This window comes from Budorcas taxicolor, chromosome 4 (assembly GCF_023091745.1).
Source record: "Budorcas taxicolor isolate Tak-1 chromosome 4, Takin1.1, whole genome shotgun sequence".
NCBI lineage: Eukaryota > Metazoa > Chordata > Mammalia > Artiodactyla > Bovidae > Budorcas > Budorcas taxicolor.
Genome location: NC_068913.1, coordinates 101,398,435 through 101,413,848, shown reverse-complemented (window position 1 = coordinate 101,413,848; position 15,414 = coordinate 101,398,435). Strand labels below are relative to the sequence as shown.

General features: G+C 38.6%; 1 protein-coding gene across 1 annotated transcript in view; it reads left to right on the top strand.

The window, feature by feature from the left end:
* The window catches only part of MTPN (myotrophin), a 76,243-nt gene that overhangs the window by 38,293 nt on the left and 22,536 nt on the right, over positions 1 to 15,414 (top strand). The window contains exons 2-3 of the mRNA XM_052638810.1: positions 12,829 to 12,942; positions 13,774 to 13,857. Of these exons, the coding sequence (XP_052494770.1) occupies positions 12,829 to 12,942; positions 13,774 to 13,857 (198 nt within the window). The remainder of the gene's footprint in view (positions 1 to 12,828; positions 12,943 to 13,773; positions 13,858 to 15,414) is intronic.

Below are 15,414 nucleotides of genomic sequence, written 5' to 3'. Positions count from 1 at the left end.
AAGCAGGGATAGACTGACTTGTAAGGTCTTGAATTGCCTTACTTTAGAGAAATTCAGTTGTATGCTGGGCATACACAAGCAGGGATTCAGATGCAATACGGGTGGTTGAATTAGATGACAGAGTCCTTTCCAACAGTGAGATTAGGTGGCTTTCATACACTCTTAACAGTGTTTTTTAAATGCCTCTTTATATTTGTTTTGTATATGTTTTGGTAAGCAAAAGGTTACATAGTGTGACAAACGTGGTATAAATGAGTACACTAATTCTTTAAATTGGACTCTTATGTACAAGTCACCCATAGACGTAGTAGGTAGGCAGTGTATACATAAGGCATTGTCCTTTCTTTAATGGCGTTATCATCGAAATGACATACACCTAATTAAATAAAGGTAAATGTAGTAAAAGACATATAAATAAGAACTGTAAGAATTAAACGGAGGAAATTGTTTATCAAGAGTATCAAGGGTGGAAGGCAGGGAGAGTATCAGGTAAAAGTTTCATAGATAAAACAGATCTTCAAGGGCAATGGAATTTCAGTAGACCAAGAAGAGCAACAAAGTGAAGTTTCCCAGATACGTTGGGAGCAGAGTGTCTGAGAATAAAAAAGTCCAGAATGGTAAGTTGGTACTGAAGATGCCTTGAGTATCGTGGCAAAGATTTTCTGTTTAACAAAAGGGAGCAGGTGAAATTTTTTTGTGTGAGAAAGAGGTGTGATCAGTGTTCCTGTGTTACTCTTCAGGAACATTGATTTACATTTTTTAAATTGTTGAAAGTAGGAAAATTGATTGGAAAACTATTCAAATGAGAACTATTGAAACCTCTGATAATATTATCAGTTAACATTTATTGAGTGCTTCCTGTTCCAGATACATTACCTTATTTCAGTGAAGCCTCACGGCAACAGGGACTTCTCTGGTAGCTCAGCTGGTAAAGAATCTGCCTGCAGTGCAGGAGACCCCAGTTCAATTCCTGGGTCAGGAAGATCCTCTGGAGAAGGAATAGGCTACCCACTCCCTTGTTCTTGGGCTTCCCTGGTGGCTCAGACGGTAAAGAATCTGCCTGCAATGCAGGAGACCTGGGTTCGATCCACTGGTTGGGAAGATCCCCTGGAGAAGGGAAAGGCTACCTACTCCAGTATTCTTGTCCATGGGGTTGCAAAGAGTTGGACAGGACTGAGTGACTTTCAGTTCAGTTCATAGTGACAGTGTATTGTAGGTGCTTTCCAAATGAGCACCTGGATTTCCTAAAGGTTTAGAAGAACCATGTTTAAAATTATGGTACAAATGAAAAAGTATAAGATGTGGTGTCTGACCCCTAAGGCCATTGAATTAACAATACAAGATATAAATAGATGAAAAGTTAAATTGCAGTAAAAGATGAATTGCCAACAAAGTTGTCGAACATTCAGTTCATTAAGGTTCCTCTGTATTTTGTGGTACTTAACTAAATGGCATTCATTTATTTGCATGCTAGCTTCCCAGGAAGGTAGCAAATTCTTTTAATTAGAGTTCGGCCGTCCTATTTTATCCCAAGCAAGTAGCACGGTGCCTAACTTATATATAGTAGGCTCAGTAAATGTTGAATTAAATTGATTGCAAGTAGTGTGTCTTTTTCAAATACCATATTGCATCTTTTTAAAAACCATTGCCTACTTTTGTTAGCAAAACAACTCTTAAGAATAGGTTTGAAAAAAAGATTTTTACTTTGAAATGTAGATGTATTTTTTACATGATTCGTGTTGTTGTATTAAACCTTCATGCTTGGTCCGGTTTGTGTGGAAAGTTAAATGTACCTATGTAGCAGCCATTTCCCACTTCCAGTCTCCTAAGCTACTACTCTGTTTTCATGGCCAGAAGTATAGAAACACCTGTTTTCTCAAATATGAGGGGGAACAGTTGTAGACTTAAGAGGCCATCTGCTCCAGCTGCAGAGTTTTCAGTGAGGAAACTAAGGTCTTCCAAGCTTCTTGCTTCCTCATTGTGGGCAGTTGCAAAGGTAACTTAGCACTAAGGGTTTCTGTCTGGTGGTCTTTCCACTGTTTAAATACTACTTCCCATCATAAAATAGAAAAGTTAAAGGAAGGGGTTCCTAACTTCTCAGGGATCATGGTACCCTTTGAAAATCTGATGAAAAGTAACCTGGGCTCTTTACCTAGAAAATGTATACACACAAAAGAATTTGTAAGCTTTTTGAAAGTCTTTTCAGTGATTGTCAAGTAGAATATATCATATTTAGAAACAAAATAGCTTCAAAACAGATTTCTTGGTACAAGAAAAATATAGTAAAAAGTATAATTTTAATGTAACAAAAATCTGTTGTATATTTAACAACCAACAGGCTTCACATTGTGATGATGGAAAGGAGAGTAAAATGATACTAGATAAATTATTCTTGCTAAAAAAGGAAAAGTGAAGCTAAACCAGCCTGGATATGTTGACAAGTTAGATTTGTCAGCCTGCTTTACCTGAACTGTATGTGGTAAACAGAAGCTGTGTGCAGTTATTTGTCACCTGCCTGGTTATTTACACACCCATAATGATGAGAATTTATTGCTGCAACTCTGACACATGATATGATACTATTGCATGATGTTGCTGCATGATGTCTTTAAAAACATGGAAACTATCACTGAAGAAGTAATCAAGATGTATACTATTACTGGACTATAAAGCTAACCAGTTTTTATCAACTGAATTATATATGATAATCAGAATTCATAACCAAGGTCTCAAAAATTAGTTTTAAACATCTGCTGCTGCTAAGCCGCTTCAGTCGTGTCCGACTCTGTGCGACCCTATAGACGGCAGCCCACCAGACTCCCCCATCCCTGGGATTCTCCAGGCAAGAACACTGGAGTGGGTTGCCATTTCCTTCTCCAATGAGTGAAAGTGAAAAGTCAAAGTGAAGCCACTCAGCTGCGTCCAACTCTTCGCGACCCCATGGACTGCAGCCTACCAGGCTCCTCCGTCCATGGGATTTTCCAGGCAAGAGTACTGGAGTGGGGTGCCATTTCCTTCTCCAAACATCTCCTAGAAGTGGACAAATCAGAAGAGGAAACAGCAAAGAAATAGCAGAAGGAAAACTACTATAATGTGGTGTCCCTAAAGCCAGGGGAAGAGAGGGTACTTTAAGAGGGGAGAAGGGATCCACTTTGTCATGTTGGGACCTCAGTTAAGGTGAGGGCTAAGAGATAACCTTTGCATTTCACAACATGGAGGTCTTTGACCTCAGTAAAAGTGGCTGTAGTATAATAATGAGGATGGAAGCCAGATTAGAACAGAAAGTAAGAAACTGGAGATAGCAGATACTCACAGTTGTTTTGGCAAGTTTAGCTATGAAAGGGAGGAGAAGGAATAGTAACTAAAAGTTGGTTTCAGGCCTAAGGATAGATTTTTATGTTGCTGTTGCTTTTTTAATGAAGAGTTGTGAGTGGCATATTCTGATGAAAGGGAGCAAGTAGAGCAGGAGAGGTTGAAAAGACAGGCAAGAAAAGGGATAACAAAGGAATGAGTTTTTTTGTAAGACAACAAAAAAGGATGATATCCAAAACTTACGTGAAGGATTGTCTTTAGATAAGAAAGGATTTGTTAGTTGCAGGAAAGTACAGAGAAATTCAGGAGGAAATTCACGTCTGAAGACCATTTTCTGCTTGGAGAAGAATACAAGGTTAACTGCTAAGAATAAAAAGAAAGGAGGAGGCTTACAAAAAGTGGAAGAGATTTAAAATAGTCTCTGTGCAACATGGAAAAGCAAGAAAAACAGGAACGTGGTAGGATTGCCATGTAATGCTAAGGGAACAGTTGAAATTGTGCATCTCTCACTTCTAGCACCAGAATCTGGGTGACAAAATTAGGGTTAGATTTTTCTCCGTAGCTGGTAATGTTTCATGAAGTTAGAATGAAGGTGAAGAATATGTCTGACGTCCTCTCTTCTGATCGCTGATGCCGACCAAGCGTGAGGAGAAAGGAACTAGATGGAGCACTGCCTTCCTTCCCTATTTCAGCACCACTACTGAAGTTAACACCTCTCCAGCTGCTGGGGAGCTGATTAAATTGTCATTCCAATCCCTCCGTCAGTAAACAGCACTGGTCTCAAGTTACTGCTGCTGTTACTGGATAAGTCATATCAGTAGTTGCTTGAAGTAGAAGATGGTGTGTATGACTTACTTCCAAGTCTGTCACTTGAGCAACTTCACATTTGTTCAGTAGAGAAGCTTCTATTATGTAAAATTTACTATGTATCAGAAACTGTATAGGCATTAGAGCTGCAAAAGTAACTAATAGTGACATGATGTGTGACCTGCGTTCATAGAGGATACAGATAGAGGCAGGTTGAGTTGAATGTGACACAGGGAAATAAATACAAGCTGCTTTGGGCACCCCTGTGAAGGTCATATTACTCAAAGATGACTTTTCAGAGGAAGTGTGATTAAAGCCTGATTCTAAAGGATTAGTAGGAATTAACTGAGTAAAAGACAGTGGAAAGGAATGGGGTCGGCATACTGGGGCTGGAAGTTGAGGTGCCGAGTAAGATTTTTTTTTCCAGCAGTGCAGACAATTGTTTTGCTATCTGAAGCCCACCCAGCTAGTAGGGGCCATACTGATCCACACTTACTCCACCTTAAAGCTTTTCTTCCATCTAGTTTGTTGAGTTATAGAATACAGAGGTCGGGAGCTTTTCATTAAGCATTAACAGTGAAATAACTTGACCCCAAGTAGCTTTTCCTTTTAAGTCTCCCATGAAGGTACTATTAGTCATTACTGCCCCTCTTCTACATCAAATTTTAGTTAGCATCAAGAATAGAGCCACAGAGACTTGATTTACGAAAATCTATGTTATTGAGGTATAATTTAAATGCAAGAAATTGCAGATATTTAAAGAGTGCAACTGGATAAGTTTTGACATGTATATAATCATGAAACCGTTGCCACAATCAAGATAATGAATTTGGTGGATTCCATCACCCTCAAGTGCCCCTTCATAGTCCCTCCCTTCCATAATACCCCAATAAGCAACTACTATTCTGGTTTTTTATTAGTATATATTAGTTTCCATATTTTATACCTTAATGCCAGTACCATGCTTTCTTGATTACTGCAGTTTTTAATAATTTTTGAAGTTGGATATTGTTAGCTCTCCAGTTTGTTCTTTCTTTTCAAAGTTGTTTTGGCTGTTCTAGATTGTTTTTCCACATGAAATTTAGGGTCAGTTTGTCAATTTCTTTTTTTAAAAGCCTGCTATGATTTTAATTGGTATTGCGTTGAATCGGTATATCAATCTGTGGAAAATTGGCATCTTTGCAATATTCAGTCTCCCCACCCATGAATGTGCTTATCTCTCCATTTATTTATTTAGATCCTCTCTTAATTTTTCTCAACAGTGTTTGGTGATTTTAAGTATATAGGTATTGTATTTTTTGTTAAGGCTTATTACCAGATGTTTTATAAATTTGTATGCTATTGTAGATAATACTGGTTTTAGTTTTGATTTGTAATTATTAATTGCTGGTGCTATATAAAAATGCAGTTGAGTCGGTATATTGATCTTTTGTTCTTTAACATTGCTAAAATTACTTATTCTGGTAGCTTTTTGGTAGATTCCATTGGACTTTCCTCTACATAGCTATCATCATCTATAAACAAAGACAGTTATACTACTACTTTTTCATAATGGATGAGGTTTGTTTGTTCCCTAGTTGCACTGTTCAGAACCTCTAGAACAGTGTAGAATATAGGTGGTAGAAAAAAGATGTCCTGGTTTTAGGAGAAAAGCATTCATTCAATCTGTCACCAGTAAAGTATGATGTTAATTGTACTTTCTCTGTAGAGGCCCTTCATTAGTCCAGAGAAATGTCCTTTTCCTAGTTTGCTGAGCTTTTATCAGTAAAGGATGTTGGATTTTGTCAGATGCTTTTTGAGATGATTGTACGGTTTTTCTTTTTTCAGTTTGTTAAAATGGTGAATTATGTGGACTGTCTTAAAATATTCAACCAACCTTGTATTCCTGGGATAAATACTACTTAGTCATGGCCTCTTGTACTTTTATACGTTATTTGATTGAATTTGCTAAAATTGTTTAGAGTTTGTGTTCGTGAGGAACATTATCCTGTGCTGTTCCTGACTTGTAACTTCTTTGTCTCAGAATCAGAGTATGTTGACCTCAAAGAACACATTTTGGCCTTCCTATTATTTTGGAAGAGTGTACAGAATTATTATTATTAATCATTTTTTCTTAAGTGTTTGGTAAAACTTACAGTGTTTCCATCTGTGACCCGGGGAGTTTCTTTGTGGGAAGATGGTCTGTAAAATCTGCTATTAGCACTTTCTGTCCTTTTTTTCCCCCTAATCATTCTAGCCAGAGATCTATCAATGGTATTGATCTCAAAGAAATAGCTTTTGATTTCTATTATTTTTCTGTTTTCAATTTCATTGATTTCTGCTCACTTTGAATTTAATTTTTTTTTAATAGACTTTATTTTTTAGAGCATTTTCAAGTTTGCAGCAGGGTACAGAGATTTCCATATGTCTTTTTCCCATGCATTTTCTTACTGTAAAAGGACAAAGATGGTTAATTTGAGACCTTTCTACTTTCCCAATATAGGTATTTAGTACTATAAAGTCCTCAAAGTCCTGCAGAAGAAGATGCTTTCTTTCCTGTCAGTCACACTAAGCCTTTCCAGTATTGTCATTTTTGTCTGCTAAAATAAGAATTGTAAAGGCAGCATCTTCAGGGATAAAGGGGAATTTAAACTCACAACTGTTCTTTTTCATATGCCTTTTGCACATTTATACCAAGTTGAGAAGGACGGTATCACATATTTTAATTAAGGAAAACAACTTTTGACAAAGCTATCTTACTGACTACTTACTGCAGTTATTTCTTTACTTTGTCCCACTAAAAAGGCCTATCTAGTTAATCCTCTCCAGTTAATATTAACATGAATAATGGAAAGGAAGTGAAAGGAAAACTAGTTTTATCTAAATCATTTTAAGCAATACTTCTTTGCCTCAAAGCCTCACATTTCTGCAGTTGTGAATAAAGATTAAGCTGGTACTCCAGGTTGGCCTTACTTTTAAATTTGCTTCTGAATAAAAAGTATAGTAAGTCATGATATTTCAGCCATTATTCTGAACCTTCATTAACCTAATTTTGGATAGTCTTTTAGAGCTAGTGTGAATCAATCCACAGCAATAATACTTAACCTTTATTAAACACACTACCTTGTCTAGTACTGTGTTAGATACTCTGCATGGATTATTTCATTTGATGATACACTAAAATCCAGTGAGGTGTGTTTTAAGTCCCATTTTATAGATGGGAGTAAAAATGGAAAGAAGACAAAAATTTAGAAAGTAGTCTAAGGTCCTGCAACTCAGTGGTAGAATTGGAGCTCTCACCCAGTCTCCAGTGATATTAAGTATGTTGTACACCTTCTTTCTACTAATGTGTTAATTTACTGTATAAGGAGCCCTGTTGTTGTTCAGTTACTCACTTGTGTCGGACTTTATGACCCCATGGACTGCTTCGTGCCAGGCTTCCCTGTCCTTCACCATCTCCCAGAGTTTGTTCAAACTCATGTCCCTTGAGTCAGCGATGCCATCCAACCATCTCATCCTCTGTCATCCCCTTCTCCTGCCTTCAGTCTTTTCTAGCCTCAGGGTCTTTTCCAGTGATTCGGCCAGTGAATATTCAGGGTTACTTTAACATTGACTGGTTGGATCTCCTTGCAGTCCAAGGCACTCTCAAGAGTCTTCTCCAGCACCACAGTTTGAAGGCATCAGTTCTTCGGCACTCAGCCTTTTTCATTATCCAGCTCTCACATCCCTACATGACTACTGGAAAAACTATACAGAACTTTGTAGGCAAAGTAATGTCTCTGCTTTTTAATACACTGTCTAGGTTTGTCATTTTCTTCCAAGGAGCAAGTGTCTTTTAATTTTGTGGTTGCAGTCACCGACCACAGTGATTTTGGAGCCCAAGAAAATAAAGTGTGTCACTGCCGTTGTTTCCCCACCTTAATCTTTAGTTCCTCTTCGCATTCTGCCATAAGGGTGGTATCATCTGCATATCGAAGATCATGGCATCCAGTCCCATCACTTCATGAGAAATAGATGGGGAAACAGTGGAAACAGTGTCAGACTTTATTTTTGGGGGCTCCCAAATCACTGCAGATGGTGATTGCAGCCATGAAATTAAAAGATGCTTACTCCTTGGAAGAAAAGTTATGACCAACCTAGATAGCATATTCAAAAGCAGAGACATTACTTTGCCGACTAAGGTCCGTCTAGTCAAGGCTATGGTTTTTCCAGTGGTCATGTACGGATGTGAGAGTTGGACTGTGAAGAAGGCTGAGCGCCGAAGAATTGATGCTTTTGAACTGTGGTGTTGGAGAAGACTCTTGAGGGTCCCTTGGACTGCAAGGAGATCCAACCAGTCCATCATAAAGGAAATCAGTCCTGAATATTCATTGGAAGGACTGATGCTGAAGCTGAATACTCCAGTACTTTGGCCACCTCATGCGAAGAGTTGACTCATTAGAAAAGACTCTGATGCTGGGAGGGATTGGGGGCAGGAGGAGAAGGGGACGACCGAGGATGAGATGGCTGGATGGCATCACCGACTCGATGGATGTGAGTCTGAGTGAACTCCGGGAGTTGGTGATGGACAGGGAGGCCTGGCGTGCTGCAATTCATGGGGTCACAAAGAGTCGGACACGAGTGAGCAACTGAAATGAACTGAACATCTGCATATCTAAGGTTATTGATAGTTCTTCTGGCAATCTTGATTCCAGCTTGTGCCTCACCCAGCTCAGCATTTTGCATGATGTACTCTGCCTGTAAGTTAAACAGGGTGACAATATTCAGCCTTGACATACTCCTTTCCCAGTCTGGAACCAGTTTGTTCATTGTTCATGTCTGGTTCAAACTGTTGCTTCTTGACCTGCATACAGGTCTCGCAGGAGGCAAGTAAGGTGGTCTGGTAATCCCATCTCTTGAAGAATTTTCCACGGTTTGTGTGATCTGCGCAGTCAAAGGCTTTCATGTAGTCAGTGAAGCAGTTCAGTTCAGTCGCTCAGTCGTGTCAAGACTCTTTGCAACCCCATAGACTGCAGCACTGCAGGCTTCCTTGTCCATCACCAACTCCCGGAGTTTACTCAAACTCATGTCCATCCTGTTGGTAACGCCATCCAACCATCTCATCCTCTGTCGTCCCCTTCTCCTCCCGCCTTAATCTTTCCCAGCACCAGGGTCTTTTCCAATGAGTCAGTTCTTTGCATCAGGTGGCCAAAGTATTGGAGTTTCAGCTTCAGCATCAGTCCTTCCAATGAATATTCAGGACTGATTTCCTTTATGATGGACTGGTTGGATCTTCTTGCAGTCCAAGGAACTCTCAAGAGTCTTCTCCAACACCACAGTTCAAAACCATCAGTTCTTCAGTGCTCAGTTTTCTTTATAGTCCAACTCTCACATCCATACATGACTATTGGAAAAACCATAGCTTTAACTAGATGGACCTTTGTTGGCAAAGTACTGTTTCTGCTTCTTAATATGCTGTCTAGGTTGGTCATAACTTTTCTTCCAAGGAATGAGCGTCTTTTAATTTCATGGCTACAATCACCATCTGCAGTGATTTTGGAGCCCCCAAAATAAAGTCTGTCACTGTTTCCACTGTTTCCCCATCTATTTCCCATGAAGTGATGGGACCAGATGCCATGATCTTCGTTTTCTGAATGTTGAGTCTTAAGCCAACTTTTTCACTCTCCTCTTTTACTTTCATCAAGAGTCTTTAGTTCCTCTTCACTTTCTGCCATAAGGGTGGTGTCATCTGCATATTCTGAGGTCATTGATGTTTCTCCTGGCAATCTTGATTCCAGCTTGTGCTTCAGCCAGCCTAGTGTTTCTCATTATGTACTCTGCATATAAGTTAAATAAGCAGGGTGACAATATACAGCCTTGGCGTACTCCTTTCCCGATTTGGAACCAGTACAGTTCTAACTGTTGCTTCTTGACCTGCATACAGATTTCTCAAGAGGCAAGTCAGGTGGTCTGGTATTCCCATCTCTCTCAGAATTTTCCACAGTTTATTGTGATCCACACAGTCAAAGGCTTTGGCATAGTCAATAAAGCAGAAATAGATGTTTTTCTGGAACTGTCTTGCTTTTTCGATGATCTAGCGGATGTTGGCAATTTGATCTCTGGTTCCTCTGCCTTTTCTAAAACCAGCTTGAACATCTGGAAGTTCACGGTTCACATACTGTTGAAGTCCGACTTGGAGAATTTTGAGCATTACTTTATCAGTGTGTGAGATGAGTGCAGTTATGCGGTCGTTTGAGCATTCTTTGGCATTGCCTTTCTTTGGGATTGGAATGAAAACTGACCTTTTCCAGTCCTGTGGCCACTGCTGAGTTTTCCAAATTTGCTGGCATATTGAGTGCAGCACTCTCACAGCATCATCTTTTAGGATTTGAAATAGCTCAACTGGAATTCCATCACCTCCACTAGTTTTGTTCATAGTGATGCTTCCTAAGACCCACTTGACTTCGCCTTCTAGGATGTCTGGCTGTAAGTAAGTGATTGTACCCTCGTGATTATCTGGGTCGCAAAGATCTTTTTTGTACAGTTCTGTGTATTCTTGCCACCTCTTCTTAATATCTTCTGCTTCTGTGAGGCCCATACATTTCTGACCTTTATTGTCCCCATCTTTGCATGAAATATTCCCTTGGTTTCTCTGATTTTATTGAAGAGATCTCTAGGCTTTCCCATTCTATTGGTTTCTTCTGTTTCTTTGCATTGTTCACTTAAGAAGTCTTTATCTCTGCTTAATATTCTTTGGCACTCTGCATTCAGATGACTTGAATAAATAATCCATTAGAAGTTACTGCTGTAAATTACTCATGTCTTCGTAACTGCAAAAGGTTGTTTTATCATTGAGGAATTAAAAAGGAGAAAAATTATTTTTGATTAAATTCTTGACATAGAGACAATATATTTAAAACATACATCAGGCCTGGAACTCAGAAACACTGTGTGTAATTTAGTTTCCTGACTTAATGCTCTGAGGCCTCCACTGATGTGACAGGCAGGTGGTTTTACCTCTTGGAATGCCTTTTTTTTTTTTTTAATGTACCAGCCCTTGAAAAACAATATGATAACGCTAATACTTTCTGGAGGATGTAAAACCCTGGAGGTAAACTTTTTCCTTAAGGGAAAAAAATACCTCTATATATTTTATGATTTCAAATTGTTTGAATTCAATGATTTTATTGTTTGTAAAATAGATGCTTTATCTATATAATGACCCTTGGAACTAAAAAGCCTCTTGATGAAAGTGAAAGAGGAGAGTGAAAAAGTTGGCTTAAAGCTCAACATTCAGAAAACGAAGATCATGGCATCTGGTCCCATCACTTCATGGGAAATAGATGGGCAAACAGTGGAAACAGTGTCAGACTTTATTTTTGGGGGCTCCAAAATCACTGCAGATGGTGATTGCAGCCATTAAATTAAAAGACGCTTACTCCTTGGAAGGAAAGTTATGACCAACCTAGATAGTATATTGAAAAGCAGAGATACGACTTTGCCAATAAAGGTCCGTCTAGTCAAGCCTTTGGTTTTTCAGTGGTCATGTATGGATGGTGAGAGTTGGACTGTGAAGAAGGCTGAGCGCCGAAGAATTGATGCTTCTGAACTGTGGTGTTGGAGAAGACTCTTGAGAGTCCCTTGGACTGCAAGGAGATCCAACCAGTCCATTGTGAAGGAGATCAGCCCTGGGATTTCTTTGGAAGGAATGATGCTAAAGCTGAAACTCCAGTACTTTGGCCACCTCATGTGAAGAGTTGACTCATTGGAAAAGACTCTGATCCTGGGAGGGATTGGGGGCGTGAGGAGAAGGGGACGACAGAGGATGAGATGGCTGGATGGCATCACTGACTCGATGGACGTGAGTCTGAGTGAACTCCGGGAGTTGGTGATGGACAGGGAGGCTTGGCATGCTGTGATTCATGGGGTCACAAAGAGTCAGACATGACTGAGCGACTGAACTGAACTTTAAAATAAAAATACTGAGTAATGGATTTGACTCAGTATTTAAATAAATACTTATTTATATAGGTAGCTTATAATAATAGCTAATCATATATCTGCTAATTTTAGCTATACCACCTTATTTTCAGTGCTTTGCATGGATCAGTTACTTTAATTCTCACAACTCCATTAAATGTATGTTTAATTATGTGATTATTAGATTACTATCTGCCTCCCACACTGGGTGGTAAGCTGTGTGAAATCAGAAACCATTTTTTATTTTGTTTACCATTGTTCACTCTGTCCACAGAGCTGACCACACAGTAGAGCTTAAATTTGAATGAATGAATGAAATGAATTCTTAATAGCTAATACTGATTACCTTTTGATAGTGATGTCTGCCTCCATCAAAGTAGTGATGCTTTCTCTGAAGTATTAAAATACATGTCATATGATCTGTGTAAAATCTTAAGTATTTAAACTCAACATTTTTTCTTTGCTGGTTACATCTTGACATCATGGTGATTAAAATTCCTTAGAAATGGAACACAGTAATATATTTCATTACATTTAGCATTTTTTAAAAATTGTTTTCAGCTTAACTAATGGTTTGAATTGCAGTCATACTGTGTGCTAACCATTTTGCGGAATTTAATTTCAAGTTCTTGGTTGCTTGTTTTCACTTGACAGGAAATGTAATTCTTTGACGAAACCCTTGTAGCTTTAAGAAAGTAAAGCTACCAGGTGCCTCATTTCCCTTCTTCAGTCTACCATCCTTAGGAATACTGTTTTCATTTGGCTTCTAAGGGAGAAGATGTCAACCGGACACTAGAAGGTGGAAGAAAGCCTCTTCATTATGCAGCAGATTGTGGACAGCTTGAAATCCTGGAATTTCTGCTGCTGAAAGGAGCAGATATTAATGTATGTAAAGAACATTGTCATTCTAGAAAAAAGATTCCTGTTGTATGCTTTTGGGTAGTTGTTTTCAGTAGATTTGTAAAATAGTTACTGGTGGAAATTTCATGTGAATTAAGAATATAGTCTGAAATTTTGCCAAATTTCTGTAGCTTAGAAGTACATGTTTGTGATTTTTTTTTTTTAATAAGCAGAACAAGTTTATTTTTTTAAACTGATAAAACTAGGGGGTGGGGGACACAGGATAGATAGATTCATGCTTCCTTTTCATGTTCTAAAGCATTTTGAGAGTTAGCACTTATCTGTAGGTGGCAAATGGCTATCACCCAATGGAGGATAGGCCCTGTAGTCATACGAAAAATCTAAAAGTGGATTTTTGGACAACCGTCAGGCAGCAGTTATCTCTTGATTCTTGCCTTTTGTAGCTTCTGCATTTTAGAGTTTCAGAAAAATGTTTAACCATAACAGCAAGTGAGATGAACTTTTCACATCTCAGGGGCTGCCATGTCACCTGGCCCTACTGTGGGCATCTGTTAACCTCTTCATACTGGCGTGCCTACAGTAGTGGGGAGTTCAGGCTCAGAGAGGTTAAGTAACTAACTAGTCACACAGTTAAGTGCCAGAGTCCAGATTTGAGCAGGGGTCAAAGTCCTGCTCCTTCTGTTTCACTGGCTTCTAAGGAGAAACTGCTTGTGAGCCTAGGCCTCTGTCAGCTCTGTAAGAGGCTAAAAATGGGAGAACATTGATTTTCAATTATTTATAAGCATTCCTTAATGATCTAGAGAGAAGGAAGAAATGAAAAATGGATAAAGTGATCTATCTCTCATTCTTTCATAGGCTCCAGATAAACATCATATCACACCTCTTCTGTCTGCCGTCTATGAAGGTCATGTTTCCTGCGTGAAATTGCTTCTGTCAAAGGTGAGGTCAATTGCTGATTTTTATTGCTTTTTCTATTGTTTTATAACCAAGTAATTGGTTATTAATTTACTTAAATTTTGTGTGGCATCAGGAACAGAAAAATTAGAGGTAAATTAGCCAAAATTGAAGTCTAGAGCAATGTTACTTGAAAGAGCCGATCCACACGCTGTTACCGGTTCTTGGTGGGTAAAGAGCCTGAGCTAGAAAATAAGTCAACACAGTCTCCTTCATCAAGAATATCTTGCAATTTTTTTTTTTAAGTTAGCTGAACTAGACATTGTACTTAAAATGTTGTCCTGTGCTAGTAACAATTTGCAGACTGGTGCCACATTCACATACCACATTTTTATTAACCTTGCCTTTGACATTTGTAAACTTCTTTGTATGTAGTGATCTTTCTGAGCAAGATTATTGAGGATTGCTGTAAGGGCTCTCCAAGTCATTTGGTTTCTTGATGTGATTGAGATCATGGTACATTTGGAGTTTTCCAGTGTTTTGTCTTTGATTACAAGCTCTCAAATGAAGATCAGAGTCCAGCCCTAGAAATTAACCAGTCAGTTGCAGCCATTCTAACTGTATTAGATGGAAACTGCAAATGTTGGAAGACAAGTAGTCATAAAATAAGGCACTCACATTAATCCCAAGATTATCTTTTCATGGCCATATTCTGGAAAATGTTCATAATGTTTAATTTGGAATTTTCAAATAAGTCCTGCTAAAAGAAGCAAGAAAGAATTAGAAATAAAATGAGTAAATATATATGAAGCATTTTGCACAGTACCTGACACATCATAATAGTCAAAAAATAGTAGCTTTAGTATGCTTAAGACTAAAGAGGATTTTATGCTTCATAGATTCAGTTTCAGTAGGATTTGGAGAACATTGGGAAAGAAAGTAGTACTTTTGCCCCAACACTTTATTGACAACTTTTCAAAGGTACTATCTGAAAGCAGTTAATCCAGGTCCTTTAAAATTAGTGGATTTTACCCATACCTTCAGCACAAATACCGGATTTCTTGAAGTGTGTGGTGGTGGTGGTTTTTGCAAGTTTTGGAGAGTTGGGAGGTTTGGGGTAATTTTTAGATATTATATACCACACTGATTTAAAAAGCCAAAATAAAGGAACACATTATTCTTTGCCACTGTAATGGATGCAGCATCTTTGGTAGGATGTGGTCATGAAGATTTCCAGCCACTGTATCTTTCTCCTGTCTTCCTGTCCCCCACACCCATGTAAAGATTAAAAAGAACCTTTGAGAACTATGGATAATTTCAGCCTTGGGGGAATGTTTTTGTATTATGTTAAAAACTGGTTGTCACAGGCTACAAATACTAGTTTACAATTCATGAAAGATTTATTTAATTGTAATATTTTATTGGTTAGGACTCTGTTGAAAGTAACTAAACCCAGCTTAGACAGGCTCAAGCAATAAAAGAGATCATGTTGACTCACATAGTTCTAGGTTGAGGCACAGCTTGTCCGTGGGTTTAAGCAACATGACCAGCATCTGATTTCTTTGTGTGTATCTCTCAGCTCTCTTCCTCAGGGTTGGCTTA